Source organism: Oncorhynchus mykiss, chromosome 21, assembly GCF_013265735.2.
Source record: "Oncorhynchus mykiss isolate Arlee chromosome 21, USDA_OmykA_1.1, whole genome shotgun sequence".
In the NCBI taxonomy this organism is placed as follows: Eukaryota; Metazoa; Chordata; class Actinopteri; order Salmoniformes; family Salmonidae; genus Oncorhynchus; species Oncorhynchus mykiss.
Window position 1 is genome coordinate 41,184,248 of NC_048585.1, and position 18,744 is coordinate 41,202,991.

General features: G+C 43.5%; 1 protein-coding gene across 3 annotated transcripts; it reads left to right on the top strand.

Annotated features, from left to right (window-relative positions):
* The first annotated feature begins 21 nt into the window (after window positions 1–21).
* On the top strand, window positions 22–16,874 carry LOC110500431 (kinesin light chain 2). 3 transcript variants are annotated; one of them, XM_036957840.1, is made up of 15 exons: window positions 22–520; window positions 5,075–5,323; window positions 6,098–6,220; window positions 6,529–6,712; window positions 7,091–7,307; window positions 7,496–7,685; window positions 7,819–7,992; window positions 8,360–8,459; window positions 9,151–9,200; window positions 11,400–11,467; window positions 12,790–12,898; window positions 13,111–13,257; window positions 13,585–13,709; window positions 13,893–13,950; window positions 14,147–16,874. In XM_036957840.1, the coding sequence occupies exons 2-15, from the start codon at window positions 5,102–5,104 to the stop codon at window positions 14,228–14,230; spliced, it is 1,851 nt and encodes a 616-aa protein (XP_036813735.1). In that variant the 5' UTR covers window positions 22–520; window positions 5,075–5,101; the 3' UTR covers window positions 14,231–16,874. The 3 variants fall into 3 exon arrangements, with proteins under 3 accessions (XP_036813735.1, XP_036813736.1, XP_036813737.1); XM_036957841.1 differs by lacking the exon at window positions 22–520 and adding an exon at window positions 614–810; XM_036957842.1 differs by lacking the exon at window positions 22–520 and adding an exon at window positions 906–1,058.
* Window positions 16,875–18,744: the final 1,870 nt, after the last annotated feature.

The window sequence follows — 18,744 nt, forward strand, 5'->3', positions numbered from 1 at the left end:
CGCATCACCCTTTATTTTGATCTCTCCCACAGGGGTAGCGGTGAAGTCGTATCGCCCGGACTGGGCTTGTGGATTGGAGGATTGTGGGAGAATTCGAACAGCAGCCATTTTCGGGTCGCGACTGTCATTCTTCGAACACGCTTCTCAGACTGAGAACGCAGCGGGTCCCGCACTCTCTCCCAAAACAACTTCCCGAGGAAGGATCGGACGATGTCGTCTCACTTTGCGAACAGCCTTCCTGTATTTTGATCCCAACTCCCGTTGAAACCAACCGTCGCAAGACAAGATAACATTTTGACTAGGCTAATTCGAGCCCGGATCGAATTCATTAGCTAATCAGCAATGCTAACATAATTGGTAACAATGTATTGCTTGGAACTCGCAAGCTTTTAGACGCCAGCGACAATCGGATTTAAGCAAAGTGGTGTTCCGTGGGCTATTTTCTTTTTACAGCTAGTTCAGAAGGCTGAATAACGCGTCACCCGGATCTTACCCGTGGGGCAACAGCAGGGGAAAGCAGGTAAATAACGTTGTTTATCGTGATGTACAGGCTATTACTTTCCTCACATCGACCTGGAACATTTGACAGTTTTATGGTTTTAGAGAGTCATGGTGATATAGCCCACCGTAGGCATAGTTTTTTTGGGGGATAAGTGTAGGGTTATATTATCCCCAGCCTTGATGTTATTGATGTGGACGAGCGTAGCTAGCCACCTGACAAGTGATGGAAGCCGAGCATCACAACAGTAGGTCGAGGTAGCCAGGAGCAGCGCACTTGTCTTTGGGGAAAATAGAACCGTTTCGATGAAGGTAACGTATGTCCGACACGAGGTCTTTTGAGTGTTTTTTTTATTTTTATATATATATATATTATTTACGTGTATGAGTTATATTGGAATATATTTTTGAGTCCAACAAAGACCGAGGAACTATTGAATCGTAGGCTACGCCGACGTATCAACGCCTCCCCATGCTAGGCTGGTGAAATGTATCTACCGATGTTGCCAATCGAGCTCGTCTTGGTTCTTTACATTGTTTTTGACGAGCCGTCGCTTATTGTAAGTGCAGAGGAAATGGTTTATTCTTAGTCATATAGAGACAGACTTAGACCTCACGACCGCATCCGTGCAGAAAGACCTTGCAGCAGCATATTTCTGGCTGGGCCTCGCTCAAACCTGCCAATGTTTACAATAATGTTGTAGTGATTTGTAGGACATGATCCTACGTGTGAGTGTGACAGTTATACATACTATAGTATATACGATATATCTTACAATACATTTAGTCTGAGACTTATTGTATTATATGTGTGTAACGCTCTCTATCCGTCACCTTCATTGATTCTCCCCCATTTCTTGTCATTCTGTGAGGGGGTGGAGAATCCTGGAGTGTGTCGGCCCATATTTTACTACATAACACTAATTGACAGTTTAATGGATCGATGATAACACCTGCAAATTGCCAAACGTCCCGTACAGCTCGTGAGAGATTTGTTAGCTGTGCCTGCGGAAACAAGGATGATAGATTGCGGGAGCGCTCATATTGCTGCATTGCGGTCAATGGATGGGATGGGGTGGGCGGAGTGGTGTTGGTGGGGGCCTCCTGGCGGCGGCGAGAACAGAACAGGTGCTCGTCCAAAGCGGAGCAGCGCAGTGGAGAAGTTGCAGAGCAGCGCATTTCTGATCACTCCACCTGCAACGACCAGCTTGTTTACATTAATGATTCTATTTAGTCACTTCTCTTCTCTTGAGAGAGAGAACAACTGATTTAAGGCAGTGCCACTCAAAATATGTATAGAGTAGGTTTGGAACCGAAACGCTTACAGTTCCTTACTTAATTTTCTCAAGATCAAAAGATTAGAGTCCAATTGGAGTAGAAACAGGGTCCAGAGAAATTAACTGTGCCTTGGTTGGTTTTTGGTAACAGACTGAAGTTGTGTGAACAACATTTCTTGATTTGGCATAATTTATTTAGATGGGTTTTTTCCTTTTTATGCTCAGCCGGGCGTATTTTTCATACTTGTAATAATCTCATCAGACATGAATTCTTGCTGTGTCTTGAAGTTTATCTCTATATACTGTATACAGTACCTTCGGAAACTTTTCAGGCCCCTTGACTTTTTCCACATTTTGTTAGGTTACAGCTTTATTTTCAAATGGATTAAATCTCCCCCACAATCAATCTACACACTACCCCATAATGACAAAGCAAAAACAGATTTTTAAAAATTCAGACCCTTTACTCAGTACTTTGTTGAAGCACCTTTGGCAGGGATTACAGCCTCGAGTCTTCTTTGGTATGACGCTAGAAGCTATGCACACCGATATTTGAGGACTTTCTCCCATTTTTTTTTTTCTGCAAATCCTCTCAAGCTCTGTTGGGTTGGATGGGGAGTGTTGCTGCACAGCTATTTTCAGGTCTCTCCAATCGGGTTCATGTCCATGCTCTGGCTGGACCACTCAAGGACATTCAGAGACTTGTTCCAAAGCCACTCCTGTGTTGTCTTGGCTGTGCGCTTAGGGTCGTTGTCCTGTTGGAAGGTGAACCTTCGCCCCCAGTGTTGAGTCCTGAGCCACCTGGAGCTGGATTTCACGAAGGACATCTCTGTACTTTGCTCTGTTCATCGTTGCCTCGATCCTGACCAGTCTACCAGTCCCTGCCGCTGAAAAACATTGCCACAGCATGGTGCTGCCACAACCATTTTTCAACGTAAGGATGGTGCCAGGTTTCCTCCAGACTTGTTTGTCACGGTCTGAGAGTATTTTTAGGTGCCTTTTGCCAAGCGGGCTGTCATGTTAAAGGCCTGATTGGTGGAGTGCTGCCGAGATAGTTGTCCTTCTGGAAGGTTCTCCCATCTCCACAGAGGAACCCTGATGGTCACTCAAGAGCTCTGTCAGTGACCATCAGGTTCTTGGTTACCGCCCTGACCAAGGCCCTTCTCCTCCGATTGCTCAGTTTGCCCGGGCGGCCAGCTCTAGGAAGAGTCTTGGTGGTTCCAATCTTCTTCCATTTAAGAATGATGGAGGCCACTGTGTTCTTGGGAACCTTCAATGCTTTTTTTTGTACTTTTCCCCAGATCTGTGCCTTGACACAATCCTGTCTCGGAGCTCTACAGACACTTTCTTCGACCTCATGGCTTAGTTTTTACTCAGACATGCACTGTCAACTGTGGGATCTTATGTAGACAGGTGTATGTCTTTCCAAATCATGTCCAATCAATTGAATTTACCACAGGTGAACTCCAATCAAGTTGTAGAAACATCTCAAGGATGATCAATGGAAACAGGATGCATCAGTCAAAAGTTTGGACAGCTACTTATCCCCAAATATTATTTTTTAAACTATTTTCTAATTTGTAGAATAATAGTAAAGACATCAAAACTATGAAATAAATAACACCTTGAACTGTAGTAACCCAAAAAGTGTTAAACAAATCAAAATATATTTGAGATTATTCAAAGTAGCCACCCTTTGCCTTTGACAGCTTTGCACACGCTTGGCATTCTCTCAACTAGCTTCACCTGGAATGCTTTTCCAACAGTCTTGAGGGAGATCACACATTTCCTTCACTCTGCTGTCCAACTCATCCCAATTGGGTTGACGTTGGGTGATTGTGGAGCCCAAGTCATCTGATGTAGCACTCAATCACTCTCCTTCTTGGTCAAATAGCCCTTACACAGCCTGAAGTTGTGTTGGGTCATTGTCCTGTTGTAAAACATGAGAGTCCCACTAAGTGCATACCAGATGGGATGGTGTATTGCTGCAAAATTCTGTGGTAGCCATGCTGGTAAAGTGTGCCTTGAATTTTAAAGTGTCACCAACAAAGCACCCCCACATCATCACACCTCCTCCATGCTTCACGGTGGGAACCACACATGCAAAGATAATCTGCTCACCTACTCTGCATCTCACAAAGACACTGCAGTTGGAACCAACAATCTCAAATTTGGACTCATCAGACCAAAGGACAGATTTCCGTCGGTCTAATGTCCATTGCTCGTGTTGCTTGGCCCAAACAAGTCTCTTCTTCATATTGGTGTCCTTTAGAAGTGGATGTAGGTGCTCCCCTCACTGGAAAATTTGACCATGAAGGCCTGATTCACGCAGTCTCCTCTAAACAATTGATGTTGAGATGTGTCTGTTACTTGAACTCTGAACCATTTATTTGGGCTGCAATTTCTGAGGCTGGTAACTCTAATGAACTTATCCTCTGCAGCAAAGGAAACTATGGGGCTTCCTTTCCTGTGGCAGTCCTCATGAGAGCCAGTTTCATTATAGATCTTGATGGTTTTTACTTTCAAAATTCTTGACATCTTCCAGAATGACTGACCTTCATGTCTTAAAGTAATGATGGACTGTTGTTTCTCTTTGCTTATTTGAGCTGTTCTTGCCATAATATGGACTTGGTCTTTTACCAAATAGGGCTATCTTCTGTATACCAACCCTACCTTGTCACTACACAACAGATTGGATCAAACGAATTAAGGAAAGACATTTCACAAATGTACTTTTAACAAGGCACACCTGTTAATTGAAATGCATTCCAGATGACTACCTCATGAAGCTGGTTGAGAGAATGCCAAGCATGTGCAAAGCTGTCATCAAGGCAAATGGTGTCTACTTTGAATAATCTCAAATATAAAATATATTTTGATTTAACACTTTTTGGTTACTGCATGATTCCAAATGTGTTATGTCATAGCTTTGATGTCTTCACTAATCTTTTACAATGTAGAAAATATTTGAAATAAAGGAAAACCCATGATTGAGTCGGTTTGTCCAAACTTGGACTGGTACTGTATGTAAATAGGGTATTTCTGTTTAATAAATTAGCAAACATTTCTAAACCTGTTTTCGCTTTGTCATTATGGGGTATTGTGTGTGGATTGCTTAAGTTTTTTGGTGTAATACATTTTAGAATAAGGCTGTAACGTAACAAAATGTGGGAAAAGTCAAAGGATCTGAATACACGCCTCTTCCTCAAACTAGCTTCAATTCCAAGCTCTCTGTACAAGACTAGGAGTATGGTAACATGAGACCAGTCCCTATCTAACCCCTCTCCCCCTTCCTACAGTGTGTGTGAACCCGGGTTATCTCCACCATGGTGTACCCACGCAGCGAGGAGGCCCTTGAGCGCCTGACCCAGGATGAGATAGTGCTCAACACCAAAGCTGTGATGCAGGGCCTGGAGACCCTCCGCGGGGAGCATGCCCAGCTCCTCACCTCCCTGCTGGACTGTACACAGCCACCTGCTGCCCAGGAGAAATCAGGCCTGCTGCGTAAGAGCCTTGAGGCCATCGAACTGGGCCTGGGAGAGGCACAGGTAGGAACAAGATGAGGGATGTAGAGGGTGAGGGCTAGCGAGGCAGAAGAGAAGTGGAAGACGAAAGAGGGAGGGCACAGGGGAATGAAAGAGACAGGGGGTGGGTAAGCGGAAGAGGCTCAGCCTTGAGAGGTAAGGGAGGATAATGAAATGATGGGAGAGTAGAGGTGAATGGAGAGGGGGAGGATGCTGGTGCTCGATGTGGGTTATTGCTAGTTCATACGCTGTGACTAAGGCTTGAAGGAGAGGATGAATTTAGATGCATGCCTCATAGAGCGTGAGGAGGGTGATTCATCAAGAGGATATGAGAGTTGTTCCTGTAGGAAGGCAGCGGTGGGAATCTGGGTTGGGTACAGATGGTCTGATATAACATGAACGGCATAAAAGAAGGTCCCTAAAGACAACTCCCCACCCTCTTTTGAATAGACCAGACTATAATAGAAGGATATTGTCCTCCAAGAAGGAAATTCTTTGCACTTGTTTTGGAACCGGAGACAACAAATCCCAGGTAAACATTCTTCCTAGCCTGGTAGTCCCCGCTAACGTACAATGGTCTGGCCCCCAAGCTAGCCGCTTCCCCTTTTTGTTTTAGTTTCATTCCTGCAGCGTTCCTTGTTTTATTTGAACCACCCCCATCCCTCTCGTTTCCCTCTCTCGTTTCCCTCTCTAATTTCCCTCTCTCATTTCCCTCTCTCATTTCCCTCTCTTGCCATGTTGTCATTGCAAATAGGAGCTGGTTCTAACCCCCCCCCCCCCCCTCCCCCCCTTGTCCAGGTGATCATTGCCCTGTCGGGCCACCTGAGTGCGGTGGAGTCTGAGAAGCAGAAGCTAAGAGCCCAGGTCAGACGACTGTGTCAGGAGAACCAGTGGCTACGAGACGAACTGGCAGGAACACAGGTAGACATACTACAGCCAAATCCACCTTACGTCCATGTACAGCGTAGGACACGGCATCATTCACTCCGATATCAAAGTCTTTGTTTTCAGACCTCGGTGGTGAAATGTTCTGGGGATGTGGGATGAGTCCACATCCCAACGTACACAACCGACTGTGTGGAGTGTGGACTCATCTCAACGTTACCTTTTGAGGGCGGTCAACATTTTAGGGATTTTGGAGTATACGATCACTTTGATCCTTTCCAAAGCGAGACGTTTCCAAAGTGTCCCCTCCCTCCCACTCACCTCTCATCTCATCTCCCCCCCAGAGCAAGCTGCAGTGTAGTGAGCAGAGTGTTGCCCAGCTGGAGGAGGAGAAGAAACACCTGGAGTTCATGAACAAGATCAAGAAGTTTGACGACGACGTGTCTCCGTCTGAGGAGAAGGCTGCAGGCGAGACGTCCAAAGACAGCCTGGACGACCTGTTCCCCAACGACGACGACCAGGGACAAGGTAGGGCGCTTGATTGGCCCGAGGAGAATCCCGTTGCGGGGACAAGGCAGACATGGGGTTAGATGGTAATGTTGAAGACGATGGGTGTTAGATATGGTTGGGGTTACAGAAGGGTTAGACTTATGATACTTGATTTATTGATTTGGCATTTTGGTTACTGACACTGCCACCTCTTAAAACGTGAAATAAATTACATGTCGTCATCTCAGATATTCCCTTGCGAAATAAGCATTGTCTCTTAACATGCTACAGTTGTACCTCAGCGCGAGCACGCCATTATGTACCAAGAATGAAATCCCTTTTTTGATTTGGAACCCCTGTTCTGTCCGAACAAAGTATTCAAGAGTGAATCACTTTTAACCCCCTCCGCATCTCCAGCCCAGCCCAGCGGAGAGGCTGCGGCCCAGCAGGGTGGCTACGAGATCCCGGCCCGCCTGAGGACTCTTCATAACCTGGTGATCCAGTACGCCTCCCAGGGGAGGTACGAGGTGGCCGTGCCCCTCTGCAAACAGGCCTTGGAGGACCTGGAGAAGACCTCCGGACACGACCACCCCGACGTGGCCACCATGCTCAACATCCTGGCCCTCGTCTACAGGTGCGAGGGGAAGGAAGGGAGAAATGAGAGTGAGTGAGGGAGATGGGCGGCTAGATGTGCTCATAGAAAAAGATGATTGGGTGCGGAGAGGATGTGTGGATAGCCGGGTAGAAGAATGAATTGAGACTTACTGCTTAATTACGGTGCTTCTGCAAATCTTCTTACCTGGAATTATATTTGTGTTCCAGGGACCAGAACAAGTACAAAGAGGCAGCCCACCTGCTGAACGATGCCCTGGCCATCAGAGAGAAGACTCTGGGGAAGGACCACCCTGCGGTGGCTGCCACTCTCAACAACCTGGCCGTGCTCTACGGGAAGAGGGGCAAGTACAAGGAGGCTGAGCCCCTCTGCAAGAGAGCCCTGGAGATCAGAGAGAAGGTACACAAAATAACACTATTGATTTTAATTGCATTTATGACTCAACATGTGTAGTGCCCAGAGAGAACTCTCATCTCCTTTCATTGTAGCTAAAGTAAGTCTTGATGTGCGTCTCTGTGCTTGTGGTGTTCAGGTCCTGGGCAAGTACCACCCTGACGTGGCCAAGCAGCTGAACAACCTGGCCCTGCTATGTCAGAACCAGGGAAAGTACGAGGAGGTGGAGTATTACTACAGACGAGCCCTGGAGATCTACCAGTCCAAACTAGGAGCTGATGACCCCAACGTAGCCAAGACCAAGAACAACCTGGTGAGGGGGAGGAATACGGAGGGGGAGGAATACGGAGGAATAAGGGGGAGGAATATGGAGGAATATGGAGGAATAAGGGGGAGGAATATGGAGGAATATGGAGGAATAAGGGGGAGAAATATGGAGGAATAAGGGGGAGGAATATGGAGGGGGAAGCAGGGAGAAAGAGAGAGAATATTCTGGAATACCTCTGATCATTTAGCCAAATTTCCAGTATAGGGCAGTACAAAGTAATGCAGTCTAATCTTTAAAAATTAACATGTTTTGGGAAACTTAAAACCGTTTTGTTATAGATGTACATGTTTTTATGTGTTGATGTGAAATGTTTGTCATTTAAACCTGTGTACATTTCATCTTATATCTTTAGGCTACATGCTACCTCAAACAGGGGAAGTTCAAGGATGCTGAGTCTCTGTACAAAGAGATCCTGACCCGAGCACACGAGAAGGAGTTTGGCTCAGTCAACAGTGAGTCTCCTACAATCACATTGACGGGACTAGGCCTGCGTCCCAAAATGGCACCCTATTCCCTGTAGTGCACTTCAATTGACCAGAGCCCTCTGGGAATAGGGTGCCATTTGGGACACTGCCTGGTTCTACATTTACCACCACGCTAGACCTACCGACTCTATGAAGTCTTCATTCTGGCCACGACTTCCCAGTAAACCCTGTGGTCATTGGCTGGCCGTGCGTGGCCGTGTCCTGACCGGTCGGATCAGGGCTAATCTGTCGTGCGTGGAGCGGCTTAATTCACCACTGTGTCCAGATCACTGCCCTTAAGCCAATCAAACACTGACATAGTCAGAACAGCACAGTAGAGGGCGGCTTTGGCGTTGGTTAGCTAGCATGGCACAGACCAGCATAACCCACTTTGTATCCCCCCCCCCTTACACAAGTTAAGTGTGTTGATTTTATGGTTTAATTAGTGAAATGAGCACACAATGCATGGAGAGGTTAAATCCTCTGAGTTACATGCCATAAATCAACCCATTTTGATTTTAAATTCTTTTTCCAGTGAGGGGAGCACCTACATGTGTTCTCTACACGTTTTGGTCCATGCAAAACAAGATGTGTGAATGTACACATAACACAGTGACACTTATAAACCCCCCCCCCCCCCCCCCCCCCCCCCCCCCCCATACCTTCTGTTCTCTTTCAGATGACAACAAACCTATCTGGATGCATGCGGAGGAGAGAGAGGAGAGCAAGGTACTTTACAGTATGGACCTGTTGTATGGTGTGCTGAACCACGGTCCTGTTACTGGATGACACTGTCTGGCTATTAACTCTGATGGATAGGCGGACCTGATAGGACTGAGAGGGAGAGCGTTAATATGATAACGGAGGCTTTGTAATAAGGTCCGTGATTTGTCTCTGCTGCTGCTGCTGCTTATAGTCCAGCGGCTAAGCCTAATGTTTTGTGGCAACTGTGGACTTTGTGGTAAAGGCACTAAATTACACACACAGCTAGGATGAGTCCTTAGTGTTTTTAGCTATAGTGCCATCGCATTTGTGTTATTTTGTTTTTTTGTCGTCACAAAGGCATTTGGTTAAAATGGGTTTGCCTGTCTCCTTTGCTGGACATAATGCATTACTATGGGATTTTACCTAGAGAGATGTGTGCAGTGGAGGTTTGGTGTCACGTTTCTTGAAATTGACATATATCATTGTGTCATTGTAAGCAGCCCGACTTCAGGGAAAACGTCACTTTTTGTTTTTAAATACCCGCAGTCAACTTTTTCAACTTTTTTTTTTTTAACATTATGAGGCTTCTAATTCCCCAGAACAGTTGAGCCAGTCATGTGTTTGTTTGTAAATAGCACAACAGGTGAAAGCTGGAGCACGTGAGATCAGCTGTGTATTGACAGGGGTCGCTTTTTATATTTAAAGTCAAGTGTTTTTTGTTGTTGTCGTTGGGTTAAATAGAGTGATCGGGGACGTGCAACCATAGTTTACCATCACAGAAAATACATTAGTGCAACACATTCGGCAGAAAATAGCTTCATTTTCATGATCAGAAGTGGAACACTATTTGGCTGGCGGCCGCAAGTAAATTAGTTTTTTTCCAAAAACGATGCATAGGCCATCGTATTTCTGATGTTATCGTAGAAATAATGTAGCCAGCTACATGTGCTAAGGTTTTGCTTCACTTTTACCAGAGGCAGGTTGGCTGCACTGTACCGGAGAGAAACAGCCACACGCCAGTAGGGGTGCTGTCTGCTGATTAAAATGGCCGTTGGTGAACTCTCATCTTGGTGGAGAAGTGCAACCGAAGCACAATGTGTCTGGCGCTCAGTAGAAATGACAAAAAACAAGCATTTTAGATCTGCGTTTACGAAATGCAACATGAGATTACTTACACCTGTTATCTTTTTTTTTCCTGTGTGAAAAATGAAGAATTCTGCGCTAACCAGCAAGTTAAACTTAGGGGTCGCGTTATCTTAGTAAGTTGCTGAATTGAAGTGACTGGGCATCATATTGTGTAAGCTTTCTACCATGTTTGAGAAGTCAAAGCCCTTTGGTAGAGTTATCTTGTACAGCTGCCGCTGCTGTGTTTTGACTTCCCTTGCATTTTTCTCTCTGTTCTTGGCCTGACTGCTCCTCCCTCATCTTTTCCAAGCAGAGCAGGCCCTTTGCCCTAGTGGCTCCATTCCCTTGTAAATGTCCAAACTCACCAAAATAACGTTCATTAGCTTCTACCTATATGTTTAACTATGAGCTGGATTGCCTGTCTTTGCAATTCTTTATTTTCGTTTGCGCACATGAGCATATTTAGCTAGCAGCCTCCATGGAAATTTGCTATTGTGCTAATTTTGTTAGCATCCTGGTAACAAATGCCAAATTGTCTGTCTTTGCCTTTTGGCGCCCCCTTGTGTACTAAACCATTAATACCGTAAATTCCAGAATGAGAAAAGGACGGTATGACTATATGAAAGTCTGGAATCCACCCAGCCCTAGTTAGGTCCCTTGATACCAATTGAGCAATGATTGAATGCCTCAGTGTATCTGAACGTTGTTGCTTCCCGACACCTTGTAGAATCCACGCCCCAAAGAATTCAGGCTGTTCTGGAGGCAAAGGGGGGTCCAACCTAGTACTAAAGTGGCCAATGTGTATATGTGGCACGTTTGAGCTATCTTTTTTGTGTTCTCCAAACTCCCTCAAACATGCTAAGCCATCATTGGGCTGTACGTACCTATTATTTTTGAGATATGGCCATGTGACACCTGTCCAATATCTGGTGGAAATATAAATGATCTGCAATGGCATTATCACTAAAAACACTTCTAAGGACTGTATTGCCCTAGTGGTGTTTGAAATTTGGTGGTTTTATTCAAATGTCCACAATTTCTTCCCTTAGTCGCTGGACTATAACTGTCTGTCTCTGTCTCTGTCTCTCGCTTGCTCAGGCGAAGAGGAAGGATGCTGTGCCCTATGGAGAATATGGGAGCTGGTACAAGGCCTGCAAAGTTGACAGGTAAGAGTTGGTATTTGAAATACATTTTAATGTGAGAAATACAACTCAGTGTTCTAAATTATATTATTGTTGTGCTTTAATGATGTATGGAAGTCCAGAAAGGACATATGAGTAAAATAAATAAAAATCCCTCATGTCTCAATCACAACTTATCTCATGATCACGACACAGTAAAAGTTGCTTTTTTCGAGATCAGGAGATAATCAAAAGTACAGTGCTTCATTCCTTCATTCATTTGTTCCCATGCACAATAACCACCTCAAGGAGCCCAGTGGCTGCACTCGTGGGGGATTTAAGCCGCGAACAATGCCTGACAGGCAGCCTATTCTCCCAGGCAGCGTGCCGCCCCCAAGACCACAGACAATCTCATGCAAGGAGCAACGCAGCTAACTTGGCTAGTCTTGTTAGCTCGCATAACTGATATGTGTATAATTATAAGAGACATATTTACATTTACAATGGGTGAGCTCCATTCCTGACAGGCTGATCAGATTCAATTTCAGCTTTAGATGCTGATAAGACAGGATGCTGCCTTTTTTTTAATTATGTTTTGTAGGTAAGGCTCCTTGTAGACAGCCAACAAGGCAGCATCCTGAGACGGCTATTGAATCTGATCAGCCTGCCAGGAATAGAGCATACCCACTCTTGATCATAGGCATATTAACAGTCAGTGCAATATGTATAGGGCCCACCCACCCCCTCTGTAAATGTAAATATTATCCAGAAAACAGGAAGTGTCCATTACAATTATACACATGCCAGGTATGCAAGCTAACAACCAGCATAGATAACAAGCTAGCTATCTAGCTAACAAGACTAACTAGCTAGCTCGATCAAGACTAGCCAAGTTCTCTGCATTGTTGCTTGCATGCGATTGGCTGTGGTCTTGGGGGGTGGCACAGCCTGGGAGACGAAGCTGCCTGTCAGGCATTGTTCAGGGCTTAAATGCACCACAAGGCCTTAGCTCAAAGTAAGGGACATTTAGCTTCCTAACTTTCTTATAAACTGATAATGAGCTCCAAACACAAATGAAAGCTTGATGTTAGCATGAAATGTACCATCCCTTGTAGCGATCAATGAAATGTATGTGCTGATCCACCATGGGCTCGGCTGTCTCAGCCCATACTGTCAATCTGTCATCAATACATCCACTCCTATTTAGTTCGGGATCTCGATGTATCAACTTTTGTAATGTCGTGATCATGAGATAAATAAGTGGTGATCTCGACGTAACGAGGGAATATCTTTTTTTATTCGTACGGTATGTCCTCTCTGGACTTCCGTAAATGACATGATATTGGCATGTACTTAATTCCTGTTAGCCCAACGGTCAATACCACCCTGAAGAGCTTGGGGGCGCTGTACCGCAGACAGGGTAAACTAGAGGCAGCTGAGACACTGGAGGAGTGTGCTACCAAGACACGCAAGCAGGTACTGCACGATCACTGACGCAAGCAGGTACTATACAATCATTAAAAAAGCAGGTACAGGCACTCGGATACACTGGCAGTGCAATTACCCACGGTTGTGGTCTAGAGCCTTAAAGCTCTGAATGCATTCTGTTTTAACCCAGCGGGCATTTAGAATGAATCCTCTCTCTCACTCTATCCCTCCCCTCCCTTCGTCCCCTCCTCCTCTCGCAGGGTATAGATGCCATCAACCAGAGTAAGGTGGTGGAGCTCCTGAAGGACGGGGCCCCTGGAGGGGGAGAGCGACGTCAGAACCGGGAGGGTTTTAGTGGTCCCCAGCGGGGGGACTGTGAGGGAGATGATGGAGCAGAGTGGAACGGGGTACGAAACCTCTGTCTTTGGGGGGGGCTTTTATGGAAGTGCACATACATTAAAATGTATGATGAAAAGGTGTACAATCACATGTAATTTACTCCCAACGTGTCAAGAATTAGCAAATTATATCAATTATTTAACAGTACAAACAAGCTGACATCGTTACTAAACAAATGCAAACAGCTTAAATAAAAATCTGGTGTGATGTTTGTCCAATACATTGATAGAAGACACGAGAAAAGGTTTTGGAAAAATAACCAAATACCTCAAATTACTTTTGATTCATGTTTTGAGGCCCATCCTTGACGGGGTGTGTTTGTCTTGTTTTCTCAGGAGGGTAATGGTTCATTGCGTCGGAGCGGCTCCTTCGGAAAGATCCGTGACGCCCTGCGCAGGAGCAGTGAGATGCTGGTGAAGAAACTACAGGGCAGTGGCCCCCAGGAGCCCTGCAACCCAGGGTGAGCGAGAGACTGTGTCCCTAGCCCGTCACTGCTCATACCATGCATGAATTAGTGTTTCCCCTCAGGGTTTTTTCTTTGGTGGGGAGCCGACAATGCACCGTAGTTCATAAAACTGATAATAACAATAAAGCAATGACATTTTTATTTTTATTGAAGCTTAAAAGATTGTGTGATCCTTAGGATGACGAGAGCGAGCTCTCTCAACTTCCTCAACAAGAGTGCAGAAGACCCCTCACAGGTACCAGCAGCACACGGTTAACCTCCCCCCCTATCACATATAGTTATTAATTAACCTGTTAGTTATGAGCCAAGGACTGCTGTGACACAGAGCACAAACAAGTCCTGGGTTATACATTGAGATGAAAGGATTGGACATGGACAGTTTCAGATTTACTCTTGGAATATCCCTGCTTAAACTCCCTCCCTCTCTCCAGGATGCCAACACGGGCCTTTCGGAATGCAGAGGACTGAGCGCCAGCAACGTGGACTTGTCAAGACGCAGCTCCCTGATTGGTTAAACAGACAGGAGGCGGGACCAGGAGGAGGAAGGGCCAATGAGAAGAAACTGCTGGCTGTCCGATGCGATCAAAACACACTTCAGGTCCCAACACTCGCATTCAAGACATTTTCGTGAAGAAAAATTATCGAGAAAAACACGACTTGACATGGCTTTTTTTGTGACAAATCTCTGCGTCGGTCTGCTTCACTGTATACTTCGCTGGCATCAAACAGTACAGAAAATGAATATTTAACATGGCATGCTGCATACTAGAAAATGGAATGTCTGCACTACTTATGGTGACTGAGGCATAGCATCATAACAGAATAGCGAGTAATTATTATTGCAACTTGACAAATGTCTATCATAACTGCCTGGTACTTCTGGTGCAGACGCTCGACCATAGAAATCAGAATAGAACTAGTTTATCTGTCTTCGTGAAGCATCACACTCATTGACTACTAGTGGCATGAATACTGCAAATGCTAGCAACCTGTTCAATAGATATCACAGTGCTAGAGCGGTATAAATCATATAGGTTTTTAAGACGAGTTACAGGAGGTATGAACTACAGCTGTTAGAAGATTCAGCAAGGACCAAGACTGTACACAATATTTTGGCTGATGAAAATAATCGGAGTGCGTCTGTATTTTAACATCAAATGGGAGCAAAACAGCGCTGACCAGTTCAAGCTCACTATTTTGCCTTCTGAATTTTTGTTCTGTATATACTGGTTTAAGTTATTTAATATTTCTTTCTTTGTATATAACACAGACAGTTTTTGTTTAGAGCATAGGAGGACCTTTGTTGGGGAGACAGATGCTGGAATAATGTCAAACAAGTGAATAGAAACGGAGAAAATACACTCACCAGACAGTTTATTATATTACCCCTCTAGTACCGGGTCGGACCCCCCCTTTTCCTCCAGAACAGCCTGAATTCTTCGGGGGATTATACAAGGTGTCGTAAATGTTCCACAACGATGGCATCACGCAGTTGCTGCAGACTGGGCGGCAGGTACATTCATGCTGTGAACATCCCGTTCCATCTCATCCCAAAGATGCTCTATTGCAGAGATAGGCAACCCTGTTCCTGGAGTGCTGCAGGGTTTTTTATCCAACTAGGCCCCACACCTGACCAACTACGCTAATTGATCAGGTCAGTAATTGCTTAAATTCAACAGACCTGAACTTCCAGGTCAGTTAACTCAAAAACATGGGCCAGGGTTGCCTACCTCTGCTCCATTGGTTGAAGTCTGGGGACTGCGCAGGCCATTTAAGTAAACTGAACTCGCTGTCATGTTCCAGGCAATGTTTTTTTCCACTCTTCAATTGTCTAGTGTTGGTGATGGCGGGCCCTCTAGAGCCGCCGCTTCTTGTCTTCAGATGATAGGAGTGGAACCCGGTGGGGTCGTCTGCTGCAGTAGCCCATCCGTGACAAGGATTAACAGGTTGTGCATTCCCGAGATGCCGTTCTGCGCACCAGTGTTGTACAGCGTTGTTATTTGTCTGTTTGTGGCCCGCCTGTTAGCTTGAGCGATTCTTGCCATTCTCCTTTCTCGTCAACGAGCTGTTTTCGCCCACAGGACTGCCGCTGACTGACGATCATTCCACGCTCAGTCGCTTAGGTCACTCGTTTTGCCCATTCTAACTTTTCAATCGACAGTAACTGAATGTCTCGATGCCTGTCTGCCTGCTTTATATAGCAAGCCACGGCCACGTGACTCACTGTCTGTAGGAGCGATTCATTTTTGTGGACACGGTGGTGTACCTAATAAACTGGCCGGTGAGTAGAACAGTGAAAAGACAAACGGGGGAATATAGACTAGTAAAGAGGAGATCAACCAGGGGGGAATATAACTTCTAGTCAAATGTATTACTTAGTCTCGTTTGACAACAAGTGAAAATTTGACTTAAGCCGAATTTAGGATTTCCCCCGAAATCTATAGCCTGATCTGTCCAGATTTGTTTGCGCTCTAGCCAACTACGCTATCATTAGTTGCCTTACCAGACAATTCTGAACGTGATAAATAAGGCTGTTTACATAGGCAGCCCAATTCTGATATTTTTTTTCCACTAATTTGTCTTTTGACCAATCACATCAGCTCCTTTCACATCAGCTCTTTTTCAGAGCGGATCTGATTGTTCAAAAGAGCAAATAGTGAAAAAATATATAAATCGAGCTGCCCGTGTGAAAGTAGCTCATTTGGCGGAAGCACAGACCGATTTTTAAACCAGGTTCGTATTCATCAGGCACGAAACTGAAGAAAAGGGGCTGAAACCTAGGACAACCTGGACTTTTCCAATAAGAAATGCTCGTTTTCTGTAGCTACGATGTGCGCTAATGAATATGAGGCTAACTTAGTTCTGCTCAGTCCTGGGGGGGAATACTGGAAATGCTGACATTGGACAAACCGTGCATCTCAGTCAGTGTAGCCCTTTAGGCACGGAGCGGTACAATCTCCAGACACACTATAAATGGAATGCACGGACAAAGCACAACATCACTCCAATCAAGTTAGATTTCCACGTAGTTGTACTGCTCTCTGATGAGTTTAGCGAGGTACCGTATCTGTTTCTTTAAGAGGTTAGCGTTGGGAGAACGGTAACGTTATGTAACTATCAATTCTTCTAGTTCTTGTAGCTTCTCTCTTTCCTTGGTTGGCGTTTACTGAATATGTGAGCATGATCTGTCCATCTCTTTATATATATATATATAACTATATATATATATAACTATATAACTATGTATATATATATATATATATATATATCTATATATCTATATCTATATAACTATATATATATATAACTATATATATATATATATATATATATAACTATATATATATATAACTATATATATATCTCTATATATATATAGTTATATATATATATAACTATATATATATAGTTATATATATATAACTATATATATATAGTTATATATATATAACTATATATATATAGTTATATATATATATATATATATATAGAGATATATATATATATAGTTATATAGATATATCTCTATATATATATATAACTATATATATATAGTTATATATATATATATCTCTATATATATATATATAACTATATATATATAGTTATATATATATATATATATATAGAGATATATATATATATAGTTATATATATATATCTCTATATATATATATAACTATATATATATAGTTATATATATATATATCTCTATATATATATATATAACTATATATATATAGTTATATATATATATATAACTATATATATAGTTATAGATATATATATATATATATATATATAGAGATATATATATATATATATATATAGAGATATATATATATATATATATATATATATATATATATATATATATATATATATATATATATATATATATATATATATATATATATATATATATATATATATATAAATGTAAAAAAAACAATGATTCCTGATCAGTACTGTTGATTGGAATGATTCAGATCGGTTTACAGAAGCTGGCTCTAGGATGATCCAACCAATGACAGTCCTCTCACCAAACGTTGTCGTCATTCGGTCTATTTTTGTCTGTGATTGGCGCCAACCTCAAGTGAAGATGTGCAGGTTGTTGTTGAACACCGAGTGGTTGATTTAAATGTTGGGTTTTTACTTTTATCATGGGAGGGAGGAACAGGAAGGAGGGGGTTGAGAGTTGCACTGTGTTGTGTTGGCTCTTTAATTGTTTTGTTTGTAAGACTGATACCAAGAGACTTGGCCACAGAATGTATATTACTGTACGTCTTTGAGAAGGAGAGTGGTCTTGACGATTTGCATCTTCTGACTGCGCTGCTAGTGCTTTGTCATGTGGTTAATAGGGATGGGAACAGGGATATAGATTTTTACATGGAGGGGAGGAATGATGGAACAGAGGCTAAAGTGTGTGACAAATGAAGACTGAAGAATGATGAGAGGAAAAAGAGATGTGAAGCGCTGTTAGGTGAGAATCAGTGACTGAAAATGAAATGGCACGTTGGAGAGAAGTAGAGGGGGGAGGGGGGGGGGTGCTTTGCATCAGTGCAGCAAATAATGTACAGAATTGCCAATATATGACCTCTGTCACACGCACTCAAACTTACTCCCAACGCGTACAGGCGCATTATCTCAAACACACACTTCCATCCCCATGCTTTGTAAATATGTAGACGTTGGTGGACTGTAGTTTGTAGACCTCTAAAGAGGCTGTATTTATACACCGAGGAATGTTTAAAAGAAAAACACACATACCTAAACGCAGTACTTCTCTTCCAGATATATATAGATATATATTTGCCACATGTAGAAGTAAACACCCCTCACTGAGTCAGTGGGTTACTATGGGGTGGGGGGGGGTTGTTATGTGATGCACTCTACTTCAGTATAGCGGATCTCATTGTTAAGGGGCCAACAACCTTGTATATTTTATTGAAGGTTCAATAAAGGAAAAACTCCACTTTTCAAACTGATCCTGATCTGTTTGTGTGACGTCATTCTTTTTGACACATTG

What these genes read in the sequence shown, in the direction of transcription:
- LOC110500431 (XM_036957840.1), top strand. Translation starts at nt 5,102, where the DNA reads ATGGTGTACCCACGCAGCGAGGAGGCCCTTGAGCGCCTGACCCAGGAT. An exon ending in CGACGACGACCAGGGACAAG is followed by an intron (nt 6,713 to 7,090) that starts GTAGGGCGCTTG and finishes CCGCATCTCCAG; the next exon opens with CCCAGCCCAGCGGAGAGGCT. An exon ending in CCAAGACCAAGAACAACCTG is followed by an intron (nt 7,993 to 8,359) that starts GTGAGGGGGAGG and finishes TTATATCTTTAG; the next exon opens with GCTACATGCTACCTCAAACA.